General features: G+C 43.6%; 1 protein-coding gene and 1 long non-coding RNA gene across 3 annotated transcripts in view; one reads left to right on the plus strand and one right to left on the minus strand.

Moving 5' to 3' along the window:
- The window catches only part of LOC119479124 (myosin phosphatase Rho interacting protein), a 52,953-nt gene that overhangs the window by 27,670 nt on the left and 5,017 nt on the right, over positions 1-20,266 (minus strand). For both annotated transcript variants that reach the window (XM_037754377.1, XM_037754378.1), the window contains exons 2-8: positions 16,725-16,802; positions 16,358-16,423; positions 7,733-7,884; positions 7,567-7,651; positions 7,287-7,458; positions 5,434-5,872; positions 1,122-1,248 (exon numbers count right to left, since the gene is read on the minus strand). In XM_037754377.1, the coding sequence (XP_037610305.1) occupies positions 1,122-1,248; positions 5,434-5,872; positions 7,287-7,458; positions 7,567-7,651; positions 7,733-7,884; positions 16,358-16,423; positions 16,725-16,802 (1,119 nt within the window). The remainder of the gene's footprint in view (positions 1-1,121; positions 1,249-5,433; positions 5,873-7,286; positions 7,459-7,566; positions 7,652-7,732; positions 7,885-16,357; positions 16,424-16,724; positions 16,803-20,266) is intronic.
- On the plus strand, positions 6,818-13,098 carry LOC119479125. Its single transcript, XR_005204616.1, has 3 exons — positions 6,818-6,960; positions 9,463-9,469; positions 13,087-13,098. It is a non-coding gene; the product is annotated as an uncharacterized LOC119479125 (long non-coding RNA).

Below are 20,266 nucleotides of genomic sequence, written 5' to 3' on the forward strand. Positions count from 1 at the left end.
TAGTCAGAGATGTCCTGAAGTCAAATATATCAGTCATTGTCAGGAATTATTTATAATATTATATAATTTCCCTCACAAAAAAGTGGTATTGTCTTTTTAATTCATAAGGGACATGTAATGTTTTATACTTCTGATGAATATAATCCAATCAATCTTATTTCCATAGATGTATTTTGTATCTGCATTTCCCTTTGTTAACACCTTATTTTGAAAAGCGGACGTAGTCCCTCGTGTCTACTTCCTCTAACTTCTCCAAGGTGGTCTCTAGCTCTCCCGTCAGCTCCGTTCTCTTTATCCATCCATGGTCAGCTCCATCGGGGCCGTTTGAATGCAGAGAACAGAAATGTCAGTATATGGGTGCTCTACAGTTGTAGCGTCGGCCCATTTGACCACGGAGATGAGAGCGACGGCCGGCTCGACCGCAACGTTACCGTGATACAATAACGTTTCCTGTCCGTGACAGAGTTAGCATGTAGCTTTAGCCGTGATGTCTAGCTTTGGATTTAACATGTGAGGATGCAGGCCGTATCCACGCCGACCCTCCGCCGTTTTCTACTTTTTCGTTTGGGCTCGCTGCGGTTTGTTTTGGTCTGACAGACACGGAACGGATATGACGTCACGTTGTTCATACTACAAAAATAAAAGCGGTAACTTCCTTCTACCTCCACATGGACTCAAATGAAGCAAACATATCGATTCTTGCATTAAAAAATCAATTTCAAAAATCGTAATAGAAAAAAATCACGATACATAGGTGAATCGATTTTTTTCCCCCACCCCTAACGTTGGCGCTAGGTAAAAGAAGAACCAAAACTTTGGTTCCAAGTCGATGCTAAAATTCTGAGAACTAGTAGTAACATTAGCTGTTAGCAGCCGGTAAGCAGCACAGTCCTGCTTGGCTAAATAACAGAGCTAACAGCTAGCATACGGAGGTTGCACTGAGTTCAATTATAATGAGAATTGAGCAAAGATAAATTATAATATTATCATGATATCTCAAATGTAATCTTGTAAAATGTTGTTTTTTGGACAGAAACTGGCAGATCATCAGAATGCAAATGGTAATAAAAGAGTGTATGTTGAAGTAGGTGAGATGTATTGTTTTACTGAGCGGTGTTTACCTCTCTGTGGAAGCGTCGGTGCTCACTTCGGCCCTGTCTGGCTCCACTCCTGCCCGACTCTTCCACCTCCATTTTCTCTGGATTCTCCAGCTCCAAGGCCTCCAACTTCTCAATAACACCGGAGCGACTGCAAATCAACCCACAGACACACACACACACAGCTGAGTTAAATGAATAACAACCCATGTAGTATTTCCTACATATTATCTATTTATTATTCTTCATTTTTTTCCAAGCACTGAAGGTACTGAAAGGCACTAAGATATGCCGTCAGACAAAATATCTTCAGCCCCTTTTTTAACCAAACAGTCCCAGGAACAAACCAGAAACTAAAAGTCCCCTTTCCTGTTTATGCTTCCACTGCATCTGAAGAACTGCTAAGATTAGGCAAATCAGACTGATGATGGATGGAAGCATTTGAGATGAAATGTTCCCACTTGAGGGAGCAACAACACAGTCATCGTGTTGCTCTTTGTATTTTCTGTGACTGATGTTTGAGTGGATTTATTTAGATCCAAAGAAACAGCCTACGCTCACTGGTGTCCATCTGTGACCTGATACGGTACAATGCCGACTCTACACGTTCCCACACAGGCCTTTTGTTAAATGACAGAGGAATCTGCATTACAGAGAGGAAGAGGGTGAGAGGCAGTGGGAAATATTATATTACACTTTAGCCTAAATATTGCCCTTATTTGGGGACTCAAAGCCGCAGTCCTTAAAAGGGAATGAAGGAGAGGAGAGGAGGACATGGACAGTGTGAAGACAAACCCCCCGCTGTATGATTTTTGTCTAAAGCACTGGTTCCCAACCTGGGGGTCCTGACCCCAATTAGGGGTCACCAAAGCCTAACAGGGGGTCGCGAGGCCGTCTTTATTTTAAGGGGGGGTTTAAAACTTCAGTAGTCAGTATATTTTTGGCATCATTGGGCAAAAATCCCATAATAACCTTTCAGAATATTGTAATTCAAGTGTTCTGAGAGAACACTAGACTTCTGCTCCTCCTCATGGCTCTGTTTTCAGACTTTAGAACATCTAACCCGTGACGGGAGACTTTGACCAATCACAGGTCATTTCAGAGAGAGAGAGCGTTCCTATTGGTTGTGCTCCGGCTGGTGGGGCGGTGCTTGGTATTTCCTCAGCAGATCTCAACATGGCTGCCGGGTCACAAACTTTCTCATTTTACAGCTAAACAGTGCACTACCAGATGATTCTGAGAACATCTGAGGAGAGAAATAGGCATTACAGTAACAGAATATTGATTCATATTTGATCAGCGCTGCCTAGTTTGATCGTTTGATCGGAGTTTGTGAGTGATTGACAGCTGTCTCTCATAGACGGCAGCTGGACGACAGACTCCAGATCAGCTCTGACTGCTTGTTTTTTCTTCCGGTCTGTGAAATCTTGCAGATGCCATTAGGAGCACCGGAAGACACTGGAGGACACGGAGGAACATGTTTTTTTTCACATTACCTGTCTCATGCACTACTGTCAGGATATAGGGATCGTTTTATAAAAATAACTTTTTTGTATTTCATATTTGCTCCATATCTACCCACTGCTGCTTTAAGGTGTGAGTTTTTTTATTTTTTATATATACTATATATATATATATATATATATATATATAATATTGACCTATCAGCATGCCATTCATTTCTGTGAATAAAACTAAATGAAATGTAATTTTTTAAAGTTTGGATTGTTATTTAAGATATAAACTCTATAAAATCTCACAGGATCAGGACACAGTGAAGACCTGAACACAAGCTATAATCACAGAGCCTTCCCTCTCTGCTCAACAGCCTCATCCTGCATTCAAAAAGTACACAATCAAAAACAAGAGCTAATAAGTATCAGGGAGAAAAAACAGTGAAATAGGATGTATACTAAAATGTATGTATGTATGATTAGTCAAATTAAAAAAGACAGAAAATTGTATTCAAAGTTCCTAAAAATAACGGGAAAACTCATTTCTATTGCATCATTCAAAGGAAATATTCTGCTCAAAATTCATCCAAATCGCTCATTTTACACAAACTTCCTGCAGTTATTGCGTTCACTCTTTGGGTTAATTGTGCAATTTATCAGTCGTTCTGTACTGTTATTGTTATGCATTGAATATAATTAGGGCTGTCAAAAATAATAACGTGATAATAACACAAACATTTTTAACGCCACTAATTTCTTTAACGCATCGATATTTTGGAAGTTATAGCGGGCTCAACTTTAAAGCTAGAGTGAAGATCCTGGCTTCATATGAAACTAGAAACCTAATGCGGTTAAATAACGCTCCAAACCTGCACTACATTTTTGGCGAGGAAAAACTGTCATGTCCATTTTCAAAGGGGCCCCTTGACCTCTGACCTCCAGATATGTGAATGTAAATGGGTTTTATGGGTACCCACGAGTCTCCCCTTTACAGAAATGCCCACTTTATGATAATCACATGACGTTTGGGGCAAGTCATAGTCCAGTCAGCACACTGACACACTGACAGCTGTTGTTGCCTGTTGGGCTGCAGTTTGCCATGTTATGATTTGAGCATATTTAATACGCTAAATGCAGTACCTGTGAGGGTTTCTGGACAATATCTGTAATTTTTTTGTGTTGTTAATTGATTTACAATAATAAATATATACATACATTTGTATAAAGCAGCATATTTGCCCACTCCCATGTTGATGAGAGTTTTAAAAACTTGACAAATCTCCCTTTAAGGTACATTTTGAACAGATAAAACATGTGCAATTCATTTGCGATTAATCGACTGACAGCCCTAGTTTTTATAAATACTTTTTTTTGGTGAAATAATCATGTGACCTGTTTTGACCCCCTCAAAGAATCTGCCCACTTGGTTTGTCTGAATTGTTGCCGTCTTTGGCGGGTGTCAGACCTGTGACCTCTTCGCGAACACCACCAGTGGCCGAGAGGCAGATTACTGAATGGAAAGTTCAGAGGCTGTGTGTTTATACAGTCTAAGCTTACAGTTAGAACAGTTAGTGCTGATAAAAAAAGACAAAAAAACTGACAGGGAGGGAGGATTATTAAGTAACAGCTTTTCTCAGAAACACACACAAGAGGGGGATTCAAAAGGCATCACAAATCTCAGTATGTCCTGCCTTTTCTCCTCCCTCACACTAAAATCACCGCAGTTGTGAGAGTGGCTGTAGTATGTGTGTGTGTGTGTGCGTCTGTGCCTTTAACAGGATAAACAAGAGGCTCAAGTATTAGACTAGACGATGTGTCTGAAGTATGGAGCTGAGATTCTAAGAAAGGAATCCACTAACCTGGTTCATCAGGTTAATTTAGAGGCTGATTAAATACTTCACCTATCAACAAGGACAACAAGGTGTTATCAGGCTAAGTAGAACAGTACCTCTACAGTTGGACCTGTGTGTTAATGTGTCGTTCTGGTTCCACTCAAAGCCCACGATCAGGCATGGGTGGGTCTATGACACACAGCAGAGCTTCATCTCAAGTGTTTTCACTTATTCACTGTAGTTTTGGTGAACCAGACATCAGCTGGAAGGACACAACAGACAGAAGCAACTTGTACGAGAGCCCGACCGATGCAGGCCTTTTGGGATTCTTGGCATCTGCAAGATTTCACAGACCGGAGGAAAACAACCAATCAGAGCTGATCTGGAGTCTGCCGTCCAACTGCTGTCCATGAGAGCCGAACTCCGATGAAACGGTCAAACTAGGCAGAGCTGATCAAATATGAATCAATATTCTCTTACTGTAATGTCTATTTCTCTCCTCAGATGTTCTCAGAATCATCTTGTAGTGTACTGTTTAGCTGTAAAATGAGAACGTTTGTGACCCGGCAGCCATGTTGGGAACAGTTGAGGAAATACCAAGCACCGCCCACCAGCCGGAGAACAGCCAATAGGAACGCTCTCTCTCTCTGAAATGACCTGTGATTGGTCAAAGTCTCCCATCACAGGCTAAATGTTCTAAAGTCTGAAAACAGAGCCATGAGGAGGAGCAGAAGTCTAGTTTTCTCTCAGAACACTTGAATTACAATATGCTGAAAGGTTATTATGGACGTTTTGCCCAATGATGCCAAAATATACTGCCTACTGAAGCTTTAACTTTTACTTTTGACATTTGATAAGCTTAGTTCAATAATGACCCGCAGAACATTTGGTAGCAATCGGACCTATGCTTGAGGAGGAGATGTCTTTGTTTCTTTTAAGTCAGAAAGTTGGGAACCACTGAGATAAAGAAAGACGAGTTAAGATAAGGCTGTAAAAGGGACATTTAAGGGCTCTGTTATGGATGAACACTGTTCAGAAGCTGACACTCACCTCCTCTCGGGGCTGAGGACGGCGTCCCTCTCCTGCCTGTCGGGGCTCCTAAACCGGCTCCTCTTCTCAGCCTTCCTGGCCTCTGCCTCCAGCTTTCGGGACCGCGGCGTGTCGTGGTGGCTGTAGGGGTGGCTGCCCCTCTGGTTGGCCGGGTGGCTATCGGTGCTGGTCACGGTGCTGCCGCTGGCGTCCGAGTCCAGAGAGCTGACCGAACCGCTGATGTGGGAGCCGTTAGAGAGCAGGGAGCTGCCGGAGGGGAAGGGGTCGCTGGGGGCCGGGGAGAGGCATCGTGGGACGCCCCCCAGGCTGGAGCATGAGCCTGTCGGGGAGAGCAGGTCACCGGGGGGCTGGGGAGCAGAGCCGTGCAGCGCCAGGCTGCCTCGGTCCACCTCGTCGCCATTCACTGAGCCGGCGTCAGAGCCCTGTGGTGCACAGTCACCTAGACAAGAGAAACAGAAGATGTCACAGAACCTCTTAACCCTCTGAAACCCTCTGAGACTCTGAGACGACTGTCATGCTACCATGTCGGGAACGAGGCTAAATAACACTCCAAAAGTGGGCTAAATTTTGGCGAGGAAAGGGGTTTCAAAGGGGTCCCTTGACCTCTGACCTCCACATATGTGAATGTAAATGGGTTCTATGGGTACCCACAAGGCTCCCCTTTACAGACATGCCCACTTTATGATAATCACATGACGTTTTTTTCTTGCAGTATAAATGTGTTATTCTCTCCTATTCTAAAATGGTGTATTTGAATATTTCTGCATACTGGGGTCCCTAAACAGTCTTGAGTTCCATAAATTGGGTATCACTGTAAAGCTGAGACTCTTGTGGATCCAATGAGCCCAACTGTATTCATGTGTGATGATGTTAGTCCCCAAAGGAGACATTTCATTGTAGTGAAACCATTATTTTGAAACTTGACCTCACTGTATAAAATGACCTGTGGTGACCTCTAGGATAATCACAGCCTCATGAAACTTAACCACAAACTAGAGACCTAGAGCATTGAGAGGATGGATGGATCAAACTAGAGACCTAGAGCATTCAGAGGAAGGATGGATCAAACTAGAGACATAGAGCATTCAGAGGATGGATGGATCAAACTAGAGACCTAGAGCATTCAGAGAATGGATGACTTCCCTAGCTACATTGACAATAAGGGGGTTTCTGAGCAGTTTCCAGTGCTCGCCAACCAATCGCCGAGAAATCTCCAAATGTCAAAAGTTTTTGATCCCAAATCACAGCATTGCTTTTTCTATAGTGTTCCTCAAGGTCTTGGTGTCTTAATGTGGTATTCTGGAGGGATTATTGATCATTTTTATCAATTCTCCAGTGGTGAAAAATGGTTCAACTTAGCACCAAATCTGTGTAACAACTTATGAGACATAATAGTGCATGGGATGATCATCATATACTTCTATCATAATGTTCAAAGCCCTTATACACTTTTACAATTCATTTCAAATAATGAATTAATTAGTTCATGTTTATTTCTGATTTATGTCTAGAACAACCTGACACACAGTGTCATCTCAGATTAACCTTCAGATGATGTACACTACTTCTATGTGACATCTACTGTTGACCTGCTATCTCCCCCTAAACACCCCCTGTACACCCCTAAAAAAGACAAACGGGTCTATTGTGGGTCTCAGAGGGTTAACACTTTCAGAACTAAAAATCTTGAACTTTACTTTATGTTTACATTCTCTTCACTGTAATAACTTTTTTTTTTTACCCCTAACACCTCAAGAACATTCACAACATTTGTTCCACTTTTTTATTAATTTAATGTGTATGAAGTATAAAGTGCTTTATAAACACTATACAAAGATGTTATTCCTCCTTACCTGCGGGGGGCAGCGGTGATCCTGGAGGCAGGTCAGCGGGGGCCCAGACAGCAGCCCCCTCAGCCTCTCTCTGGTTCAGCTCCTCCTGCCAGATAATGGAGCTGGAGTCTGGAACCTTCTCCGCCTCTGGGATACCAGTGCCGGTCACTGCTACCTTGGCTGGACCTGGCTCCTGAACGTGATGAACACATGAAACAGTTAAAAACAATGAGACAACTAAAGTGGAATAAGACATCAAGCTGTGGCGAGTACCCTTTGTGTACTGTGTAAGCAGCATTACCTGGGAGGTCGTAGGCTCCACCTTGCGTTTCTTCTTCTGGTTCTGTTTGTTGGTTCGGGGATATATCGCCAGCTGTTCACTCCACCTGGACACAGAGGAGAGTGACATTTGTGTGTGCACATCCTATCCTACCCAACATATCAGCAGACACGTCAAGACGACTAACCCGTTGATGATCTCTTTATTTTCTCCTCTGATGAAGTACTCCTGGTCTGGAGTGATGATGCACAGGGAGTTCTTCTGACCCGTCTTGGGCTCGGCGTCTATGACATCCGTACAGAGGTTCATGTTCACTGTGCCTTGAGGCAGCGTGCTTGGCTAGAGGAGACACAACATGACACATTAGCCAGTGTATTAGCTTATGCTATTTAACCTTTGCATTAAATGAAAACTGGACTGCTGGAGTAGACGACTGAATATAGCAAAGTGCTTGAGTGACTAGTGGTTTGTTTCCATCTATGTCCATCCCCTGGTTTGTTTCCATAAGGCTGACTGCCCGACTAAACACTGATATCACTGGTGTCACATTTCAAATAGTTCAAAACTCAAACAGAGAAGATCTGAAGGAAAATATGCCTCAGTGCTGCAGTGTTTCACAGCCGTGGCTCAGCAGGTTCATACTAAGGGCCCTATTTAAACCATCTATAGCGCATGGTCTAAAGTTAGGGCGAGTCCAACTCCACTTTTAGAATAATAATTTGTGCGCAAGTAAAGCGGAAGGATCAAAGGGGTTGTGTTTAGTCTCTTAATTATTAAAAGGTGTGTTTTGGGCGTAACATGAATTAAACCAATCAGAGTGTCATCTCCCATTCCCTTTAAAAGCCAGGTGCGCCTGCACATCGGCACATTGCTGTTTAAATGGCGGATTCAGCAAATTGGAGAAGCAAGCAGTTTTCTGCTGAGGAAACAGATCTGCTCGTGCGCCAAGTGAAAGCATGTGGTCCTTGGCCGGTGGACCTTCTGCCTCTGACGTCTCCCATCCACAACTCCATTTGACTGCATATGAGCAAATGCACCAGTAGCTAGTGGTGCGCGGTATACCGATACTTGAAAGGTATCGCAATACATCTGCCTCAAACCACCACCGTTTAGCGGGAGAAGGCCCGCAAACTTTGAAGTAACCTACAACTACGCGCAGCGCGGACAGAGACATGTGTGCACCGTCCACACAAGGCGTAAAAACAGCACTCGTGGACTCATCATGACACATTTGTTTTTTCACAGAAAAAACGTTTGGGGGAAGGCTCCGAGTGTGTGACAGAGGAAATGTGCTGCTTATGATCTAAGCCACGGGGCGTCTCTGTCACTGGCGGTGATCTCTCTGGTCACGCTAGTGACTGGAGGAGCGCTGACTGCGCTCTGCCGGTTGAGATAGGGTTGTAAGATAGGGCCTTATGTCTCTTTCAGTCCCTCATTCCTCATCTGCCTCTCGTTTTAAGAGGCAGGTTTCTGGGCACATCGGGCCTGTACTGTATGGACATTCCGTTGTTATCACCAGATCGCCATGGTAACTAGGCAAATCCTTTCAGTTGAAGGACACACCGGGTGAAAAGGGGAGATGACAGCAATGGGATGGCGGACTAAAGCTGCTTTGTCCGTGTGATCAGTGAAGACCGTAGAGCTGTGTCTGCTCTGTAAACCAGCTACGGCACCACGACACGGAAACATTTCAATACCTTGGTAGTAAAAAATCTATTCAACAATACACTGATGTAAGTTTCCTGTATGTTCTGTCTGACAGGATAATAAATGTATGGTCATTTGAAGCCGATAATGTATTGTCTCGTTAACATCAGAGCGAAGAAATCCCCTAAACTTCCTCTCCAGCCTTCTCTCGTCTGCTCTGAATCCTGCAGGCTCTGTTATCAGGCTTTTGCTGCTACAGATGTAAAACAGGTGCTGGGTCCTTTTCCAGCTCCTTTTAAGGCCACTGAGCAGAACACAGATCCAGCTTTATTAAGATCTGCCTGTAAACCCCCGAGGGCTGCCAAATATGGCAATAACATTGCGTCGCACTTTAGAACTCCGATGCCGTGGAAGAATTTCTTCCACTATAAAGAAACAACATCATGTTTGAGAATAAGTAGCAGTGTGGTCCAACATGGCCACATCAGTACTGGAGTGACATTTTCTTAGATGAGAATGGTGTAACATGCAGAACTTTAAGGGTGGAGAAAAGATGAGACTATAAAGAGAATATTATGCGCCTTTCGAAATTGTAACCATTTAACCAATAGCATTTATCAGTCAAAATTCTTATTGTCGGTTAATGGTTAAATGGTTTATTATTAACATCCCTAATCGTTTAACTGAGAAAATGATCTGCAGATAACGACAATAATCATTAGTTGCAGCCCTAACTGAAACAGCTAGCAGCTAACCTAGCTCTTCAATCCATCGGTGACACTTATATCGTCGTATGAACCCGAAGTGCCTACCTCAACCAAACCGTTCTCAGGCCACCTGTGACTAGTGGTTACCGGTAATCCTGAACTTTATCCAGCCATATCGCTGAAGATCTTGCCGTTCTGTGGGTTTAATGGTTTGTCATTGGTTGTCATTCTACCATGAAGGCAAGAGGGTGAAGTTTGACCCTGAAGTGACCATGCTCCTTTTGTTTGTTTTTAGGTAATAAAAAAAACATGTCTGTGATTGTCTGACATCTGATCTAATCAGCTTGAACACACCTTGGAAATCTTCAAGACTCATGAAATCAGATTTCTGCAAAATTTTGGGATGTTTAGCACTAGGGATGTCAATAATTAACCGTTTAACCGTTAACCGACATTAAGCATTTTAACCGATTAACGCTATCGGTTAAAACGGTTAAAAGAAATGTTAATAATTAACTCAAAAGCTGAGCGGCTCAGAGGAGCGGCTCGTCTCTTTAAGGAGAAAGCTGGTCCACCTTAACAGCCCACCTTAAGCGGCGGAGCCGGAGTTGCAGGATACAGGAAGTCGGCTCAGGTCTCTCCATGGATGTATTAAAAGAACAGTTCCGGCTCTCTTGAGCGGAGCGGAGGAGTTGTAGTTTCGTAGCATTTATTCACCGACAAATAAACTGTACACACACTGCTACACCTACGTTCACAGCTAGAACGCCACCAACAACCTCACACTCACCACCAACACACACACACAGTCTGTTGGAAACTCACTAAAGTTATGTAGACTACGTGTGCGGCGGCGAGCATGAAGCCTCCGGCAATGCTAGAGCTGCTAACGTAGCACAAACACACACACTGTTTGTTGACACTCGCTAAAGTTCCGCCGGGCAGACACACAGCTGACAACCTGCTAAACTAAACTAAATGTGTGGTGGAGACTTTTTCTGCGACACCGCTGCATGTGAAGCACAAATCTTGTCGGTTAACGGTTAATAATAATAATAATGAGCCGCTCAGCTTTTGAGTTAATTATTAACATTTCTTTTAACCGTTTTAACCGATAGCGTTAGTCGGTTAACGAGGGTCGGTTAAGAACATTTTTCAAAGTTAGCATCCCTATTTAGCGCCCATATAGCCCCCCCGAGGGCCGAATTTGAAGCGCCCCGATATCTATATCTTTCCATTACAAATATAAACCTACCTCGGTGCTAAATGTGTTGCTTTTATCGCAAAATGCACAATTGTTATGAATATTTCATCTTAGCTGCCCCACTCCCAACCAGGAGCCTAGCTGTTATAAAGGCTTTATTGACCGGAGACCTCAACAACATAATATCTTTATTGTCTGCAGCTAGAGCAGCTATTCTCAACTACACTGGTGGGCCTCAGAGCACCACCTAGTGGGCTGCGGAGGTACTGACAAATGGTTAGATTAACCTCTTCAAAATCCGACGGCCGCTATTCTGTTTTTCAGAATTTGTAGTGGGCGGGTTTTAAAGCTAGAGGACGGATGCTGGAATGATATAAAACTAAAAAATCCTAAGGAATCTATTGGTCCCAACCATGCCATGCTAGCTTTTCGGGAAGGACGCTAAATAACGTTCCAAATTTACACTAAATTTTGGCGAGGAAAAACTGGCATGGCCATTTTCAAAGGGGTCCTTTGACCTCTGACCTCAAGATATGTGAATATAAATGGGTTCTATGGGTACCCACGAGTCTCCCCTTTACAGACATATATGTCTCAGATGCAGTGACACATCATTTTTTAAACGAAAAGTAATGTTGGAGACGACCCTGCACCAGTTAAAACTCCAAAGCGTGTGGTGAGGAAATATGAACCTAAATAGTTTGGATTCATAATGGCAGGGAGTGATGGCTGAGGGTAAGCTGAATATTTGTGTGGGTCATTACACCTGACAGTGGCATAACACATATGTATAGCCCAGTTTGTCATTTATTTGGGAAGGTGGGCCTCAATTACAAAAGGTTGAGAACCCCTGAGCTAGAGGACCTAACAGTCTAGTTTGATCCAACAACTACTTAATACTGGAAACTTCCCGCTGTCCACGCACACAGTCAGTGTATGAGACCGAGCAAAGATGTAGTGACGCTCACAGTGGCTGAAGGTGAGTTTTCTGTGCTATGTGTTGCTGTTAGGTGGAGCCTGGATCTCCAACTGATCCTGGTCCTCAGAGTATAAAAGCAACTTGTTGAAACTGCCCAGTGTTACTGGCACCAAAACAAAGGAGGCGTATCTGCCAAGGCTACCATTCTAACGGAAATTAATTGTCATGGGTTTTATTTTCACACAACTGGGCCAATTCCATATCCTCCAATTGTTTCTTGCCTTCCATGGGGCATGACTATTTTTAGCTTTTCAATGGGATATTATTAAAATCAATAACTTTCTCATAAAGTCCTCTTGAGATTTCAGCCAGTCTGGCTGGCATGACACACTAAGCCATAAAACACACTGAGCTAAACAGAAACAATACAACCCACAGGAGACTGACAAGTCAAATCTGTCTATAAGGTAATTACCACATGCTAAAATCTTTCTTTTTTTTTTATTGCAGCCCATGTCCAAAAGTAAACTTTCCAAAAAATAACTGTAAAAACGGCATGAAAAAAACAACAGAGCTAGCTTTAGAATTAAGTGGAGTGAAGTCACTCCATAAATAATAAATCCTCCAGGAGATTTTTACAGGCCGACCCAAAGGCAAGTCCCCCACAGCAGGCTCTGGAGTTTTATATGGTACATGTGCCTCGACACAGCACCCTCCATCAAAACTCTTTAACAGGCAGGAACTGCCAGTCTAGCTTCTCCTAACATTGTCATGATGGAAATACGTTCAGAAAATCCACAACAGTGGATCCAAAACAGAGAATACAGTGGGTTATTCTGACTGAAACGTGAGTGACAGAACTGCTTTTCATTTTCTAAAACCTGATGTAGGACAGAAGCAGCTCTGGAGCAAAGGGGTCCCCTCCTGACCCCCTCCTCCAGCATGTTCTCATGGTCATTGACCTTTTAATCTTAAAGCTTTCAGGGTGGTCTCACTGTATGTCCATCCTTCTGGACAAATCTGTTTCTCCATGACAGTCCATCTCACTATCTATCTATTAACAGTCTGCATCTCAATTTGAGTAGCCTTATAAGCAACAGTGATGTACTTGCTAAACCGTTCCTCTAACTGTTCAACTATCTGATGCATTACCAGCATCAGCAGGACTGGGTGCTTGCTGTGGCAGGCCGTGTGTGGAATGTCTGGGTCTGGGGCATATCTGACGTTTCCTCTGTGGTTTTTTAGGGGCTACGGCTCCCTTTCACTTGCTCTCTGTGGTCCCGGGGCTGCAAGCTCACTGCAGTTCACCAAATAAGGGCATTGGAGGAGGAATGCTGCTTTAGATGGGAGAGCATCTTTCCCTCTGCTCCGTGGTGAAAATAGTTTTAAGAGGCCACGGCGTCAGATAGCACCCTGCTGTCTACTGGGCGAAAAAATAGCAGACGATGTCATCCGCCGCTGGACGTTGTTCTTCAAGAGGATTCAGATGTCTGAAGCATCAATATTGGAAAAACTGGTTCATAAAACCGGCGTAACAACTCATCTACTACGTCAATGTATCGATTTATATTCCTACGATCCAACTACATCGATAGGTACTCGGCAAGTTGTCCTTCACGTATATCGATCTAAAATAATAATCTATTGTATCGATACTAACTACCATTTAAGCACAACAAATGTTATATAGATGTATTTTTTAGCACTTTTATTAGTAAAGAAATGTTAAACGTTACTCCAGTTCACTCTCCCTGTGTATAAGGTCATCGACACGCACCAGCTTGCCATCTTGGCCGGCTCTGCAGCACGAGTGTTCATACAGAATGGCGCCCCTTTGCCCGGGACTCCTCGCTCTCTCGCCCGATAGCGGCGTGGAGGGAGACGGGCGCCGGTCTGCATGAGCTGCAGGCGCTGCGGTGCAGAGGAGCCGGTCGGCAGAGTTTCACTTTGGGGGCGTTACGCGACGAGGTGTTATCGATCCACTTGACGAGGGCGGCTTCAACCACAGGTGCTTCCCCCGTGCTCATTCGTTTTTGATCCAGAGTAAAATGGCCTTTTTGCCGCTATAATATCAATGTGCACGCAGCATCAGCTGTACCCAAATGTAAGTACTTGTACTCGTACTCAGTCTGAAAAAAAGTGGTACCGGTGCATCCCTATTGATCACTATATTATTGCTCTACCGTTTATATTGAAAATGAGGACAGGAGCAGCAGGTTAAACCATTGATCATTCGACCTGAAGAGAAGTTCACGGTGGTAAGCTTGAACTCTGCTGAAGTGTCTTGATAAGACCACTATTAAATATGGAGATGAAAACAACTACAATAACAATACGTTTTTCTGCTTGAACTGTATAGCATAAATCTCTCCGCTGTATAAAAGCCACATGAGAGGAGTGGGTTAATGGATGAAAACCTCAACCCTGACCTCAAAAAATCACATTTACCCTCCACTGGTGGCTCGAGCCATTGGGTAAACAACGATGAGCTCGATGAGATCGGGACCATTAATGTGTTCTTATCAGCTCAGAGGTTCTGGAGAGTTCCTCTCCTCAGGGTTCAGAGCACAAAGCAGCCATTTCCTAGACCCACTTTTCCTGCCTTGTGGAGCACATGAAAAGACCAAAGGACAATGAGGCAGACGGTTTTGGAATCGCTGTTACAATGAGAGGAAAACACAACTGCACACCAGCCTGGGTGTCACTGGAAACACATTACACAATGGAAACACACACACACACACAAATGCAACGCAAAGTTTCCTCCCATTGTCATCACTGCCAACACAAAGAGATTCACCAAATGGGACTTCAAACGGCTGGCTTATACACAGAGGCGTAGTCGGGCTATTACAAAGTCAGCTCATCTCCTTTCCCTCACTGTCCTGCTAGCTTTACAGGGAAACACCTGCTGAAAAAAGCTGGTAAAGACAGTCCAAAACCTTTGCCATCCTGGAGTGTGGCTCATTGTGAAGAACCCAACCACCAGACATTTAAACATCCTGTGTTTCACCTTCACCAACACATGTAAAAGTAAAATGTGAGTGTGTTTCTGACAGGCTGGCTGGTAGTGTGTGGCCCCCAGTGTTGTTTATATACACAAGCAGTCTAATCTCCAGCCAGATCAGCCGGTATGGGTTTGGTCACCCATGTCACGTTGCCCTAGCGACACACCACCACCACAAACACAGGCTTACAGTGGGCACCAAGAGGTGACTTCCCAGCCTTTACCTCTGAGGTTCTCAGACCCTTTTCAATGCACTATGCCTTTCCAGGAGTCTCTTTAAAACATATAGCTACGATGGTTTCAAACTGGTATCAGTTTCAAAATGTGTTTTATTGACATGGTGGTTCTACAATAGTCTGAGTGCTTCACTCTTAGAAAAACCCTGCTCATCTCAATTGCTCCATTTACTCTTCTATGAACTAGCAGGGAAAGCTTCCAGTGAGGTAGCACATGTTCAACACTGCTGACTTTTTACCCTTATACTTTTGTCAACCCCCCTCCTGATAAGCCTGCAGGATCCTCATCGTATTCCTAGGTAGACCTGGGAACACTCTATTACGAGGCTACAACTCGCTCCGCTCAAGCGAGCTCAAGACCCGAGCCAACTTCTTGTATCTGTAACTCCGGCTCAGACTCTCTTAAGGTGGGCTCTTAAGGTGGACCAGCTTTCCCCCTTAAAGTGATGAAGTGAGTAATTATTAACATTTCTTTTAACCGTTTTAACCAATAGCTTTAATCAGTTAAAATGCTTAATGTCGGTTAACGGTTGATTATTGACATCCCTACACTCGACATACTGAACAACAGATGAAACACTGAAGTTGAGAGTGATACTCAGGACTCTAAACTAACTTTTTTCTCCATCCTCCCGGAACCATCCCGAAATACAAACTAAGTCGTCCCGAAATTAATGTGGACCATCCCCAAATTTAAAATTTTTGTTTTTGTACATTACCGTTAGTTGAAATACATACATTTATAATTTTATTCAAAACATTGTTGTTTATTTTAAAAAGTAATTTTATTGGTTTGTTATTTAATTTCCATGTTTGTTTTGATTTTGAAGTTAATGCAGCTAAATTAAATTTAACTATTATCTTTTTTACGTGTAAAAAGTAGCCTTATTACCCAAAGGGAACAAAGTAAGCAGGAGTTTTGACTCCTCATTAATGTAACGTTATCGTCAGCTCACTCACTGTGAATGCAAACGTCGGCTGCTGACTCGCTTGCGATTAAGGTAATGCTGTAATAACGCGTTAGTGCCCAACACTGGTGGCTACTATGGAAGGAGGAGGAAGTCTGAAAAATGGACAAGATGCATTACTTACCGATTCGTCCAGGGCAAAGCGCAGGCAACCATGTTCGTACAGCACAAAGAATCTCCTTTGCCATTTCTGTCAGGAGAAATACATGCTGTGAGAATAACCTGATTTTGACCAAAGTAGTAATGAGTCACAAAAGCACAGACACATTGCTCTTTCTCGATAGACCAAAACAATTAAGCGGTAGTGTTTAGCCTCCCTTGTCATTATTTCAGAAGGGGCTGTAGGGACAGTGACAGCGCCTCAGTCTACTATTGGTATTCCTAGCACAGTAAATTTCCGTTAATTAAGGGGAGGTATCTGCATACGTGTGTAAATCGTGTGTACATCCATTTAGTGAAAGACCACACAGGCTTATAATGCATGCTCTTACCCGGGATCTCTGCATAGGATTGTCAAAGTCAGTTCCCTCAGGGGCCAAGCACAGCCATCCACCATAAATGGGTTTAGCCTGTAAAAGAGAGAGGGGTAATCATTAAAACTGGAGAGTGTGAGCTAAGGGGGATGGGAGGGAGAGAGATGATGTAAATATGAGAGAGAGAGAGAGAGAGAGAGAGAGAGAGAGAGAGAGAGAGAGAGAGAGAGAGAGAGAGATTGCTTCCATTCTCACACACAATAAGTTAGTAAGCCTTTTGGTGTAATCAACTTGGTTTGATGATGACATGCTGAAGTGCCTCTCTTTCCTGTTGACCCACAACAAGACGAGATGAGTACGACAAACACTGATTGACTGACTGGTTGCATACTCAAACAAAATACATCTACACCCATGATTCACCTTCTGGCCTTGTTCGACCCACAAACCTCCTCAATCCAACAGAGTGCAGGAAAGTTCAGATTCAGACGTGGAAACATGAACATAAGAGCCTACTTCCATTGGGCAGCAGGTAGGCTCCTTCAAACTGCTGCTCTCTGCTCTCCATTAATGATGGCAGCCTCTCTGCTATAAAGTGTTAACCATTAGCAAGCAGCTCCCATATCAGCACTTCCCCACCTCTACCACAATCCTTCCTGCCGGAAGCTAGAAGGATGGGAATATTAGTCTGCTATTCTAATATTGGCCCTGTTACTACTCCATGTCACTGCCATAAAGCCATATGTGCCTTGTTTGAACTTGTATGGACATGCCTATGAAGGCAGTTTTTAAGGATGCACCGATACCAGTATCGGGTATCGGGATCCGATACTGTGCTGTGCTCATGTACTCGTACTCGCAAAACGGCTCCGATACAACGGCACCGATACCAATTAACGGCAGCGTGACGTTAACCTCTCATCACCATCTTTCGGGTCCTATCGCACACGCTCACACTCCAACTCACCGACGTTGTGGACGAGACGGGCCGGTGGTGCGCCCGACCTCGCAGGGTCGGGGTCCCACCTCAGCCGGCGCGCGCCGGCCCTCACTTTCATTGCACCACGGGGTTTTGCTTGCACCCTCTGACTCATGCGTGCGTTAGACTCATTGGTCTGTGTTTCAAGACGGGTCGAGTGGGTTGCAGAAATCACCGCAGACCCCTGGCGCCTTTTACGGTGCTTTTTTAAGTCTTGTACTCGTACTCGGTCGTATCGGTGCGTCCCTAGCAGTTTTGATGAGCTGCAACCATTAAAAAGACTACTTGAGTTGCATGTTGTGATCCACATAAATCTAATTACTCTGTTAATTTGGCAGAAGATGACCAACGATTTCACTCATGTTCTGATGTCCTGCAACGAGACAGACAGCTTGTGAAAGGTACAGACTAGAGGGACGACCGCTATGGGAGAGGGAGAAAACAAGGAGCAGCTGTTTCAGACAAAACAGGAGCAAGAACACATCCCTGCATACGCTCACTGGTGATGCATCAGTTAAAACCGCGCGTTATAATGTGGTTAATCCACAGATCGGACAGGCCGGGTCATAAAAATGTACATTTCTGAAAGCGGATGGGTTGCGGGTGAGTGAAATAATACATCATTAATGAGGAAAAGCAGTAAAACAAATGGCTTACAAGATCTCTTAAAAACAATCACTGTGTGCTCTGGAATGAACATCGTGTGCGTAATGTCACTAGAAGCCTGTCAGTCTGACGAGGGGTGAGCGGAGAGCAGCAGCTATGCAGCGTTCAATAGCTAGACAGGATATTCATTAGAGATATCTGCAACGACATTTTGTCAAAACTGTATTTCAAGATATCCCTAATTCTATTTGACCAGGCAAAACTCTAATTTTAGATATTCATAATTACATTTTGATTGGTACGATTCAAAATACTTTTGCCATTCATGTTAATGGGGCTCCTTCCGAGCCACTTGTTTGTTTCCCATTTACAGAGTCGTGGCTGTTTATGAACACTGGATTTTTTTCAGCACGCCGCACACACAGAACAGACAGATAGCGGATCGCGAGTATATTGGATTAGAATCACAGACTCCACCTTCGTATAGGCCTATGTCTTATTATCATTAAAAAAACTAAATTAAAATGATGAACTAATTTTATTTTTTTATTTTTTTCCGACCCCGTCGTCTAATGAAACCACAGGTCTACGCAGGTGCGGATCTTTAAATTGGAGAAATAATTCCTTGGGGTGGGTGGCGGTTGGAAGATTTATGCGTACATGTGGATTAATACGATACGATAATACGATAATACTTTATTGTCAGACAGGTCTGAAATTTGTTTTGCATCACAGCAGCTCCGTTTGCAACATCACAGAAAGGACAAAGACAATAAACAAGGATACAAACATTTAAACATTTAAGATGATGACAGAGCCGATCCACACAACTCGAGCGCTTACACATTTACACAAACACTCAATGGCGATAACTGATCCTGCAGTGAACACCTAACCGCCACCCTTCCAATCGGCAGGTGACATGCTTTTTTCTGTTCACAAATCCAAACTAATGTGGATAAGTTATAAAAGTAATCTCTGCAACAACCAGCCCAGTATGAAAAGCACAGGTGTGATAAAATAAAATGGATGTTGGCTGAACTCCATTGAGCTGCTTCAGTTTCAGGGTCCTGGTAATGTTAATGTTATTTGCAACACCTATGTTTTTCCTGCTATGACAAGTCAAAATGTCTGCTGTGAAAAAAGACTGTTCTCTGTCTTGACACCTACAATGTCATCAGTGCAGTTAGCACAATGTGCAGTACACACTACATGGTATTGTGCCACAAATGTGTGTTTCATTTGTCAACAGTGTGGTGCCTAATAATGTTGCATTGCGATAAAAATTGACCTTTCGCTAAGTCCCGCCCCTGGAACTCAGACTGGCCAATCACAGCGTAGCATTGGCCAGCTTCGACCAGGACCTGACAACTATACGGCTCTGCTCCGTAGACTCTCATGCAATCGTTTCAGATTTTTTTCAGGCTGGTTTTGTGGATAACAAGCTAGTCGTGGTTAAACATTGTATACCAGTGATACTCGGAAGGAGATATACCTTTCTAAAACATTACATCTCACTTGGGATGTCTCGGGAACGGATACTTCGGTACCAAGTCAAAGCCAAAATTCAAAAAATGTGACTGTGCTCATTTTCTACAGTATCGAAGGTACCGTACCATGCCTCTAATCAGGATTCAAAATTAACACCCGGCCCACCAAGCACCAAATGTAGATTTAGATTTAGGTAGATTTTCCGTTTGGCGAGTAACTCTCTGAAGGCTTCTGTCCTCTGCTCTCTGTGTATCGGAGCCCGACACACACACACAACATCGCCATCGAGATGTTGGGTTTGTTTACTTTTTCAGAGATCCTTTATTAATTTGTTCGAGAAGATGACTCACTCGTGTGGAAATAACTGAACTGAAAAACTGATCAGAGATCCTTCATTGATTCGCCTGAGAAGAGGACCCACTCGTGGGGGAAAAACTGAACTGAACAAACTGAACCTCTATCTTATCTTGTCCACTGCTAAATC

This window comes from Sebastes umbrosus, chromosome 20, assembly GCF_015220745.1.
Source record: "Sebastes umbrosus isolate fSebUmb1 chromosome 20, fSebUmb1.pri, whole genome shotgun sequence".
Classification (NCBI taxonomy): domain Eukaryota; kingdom Metazoa; phylum Chordata; class Actinopteri; order Perciformes; family Sebastidae; genus Sebastes; species Sebastes umbrosus.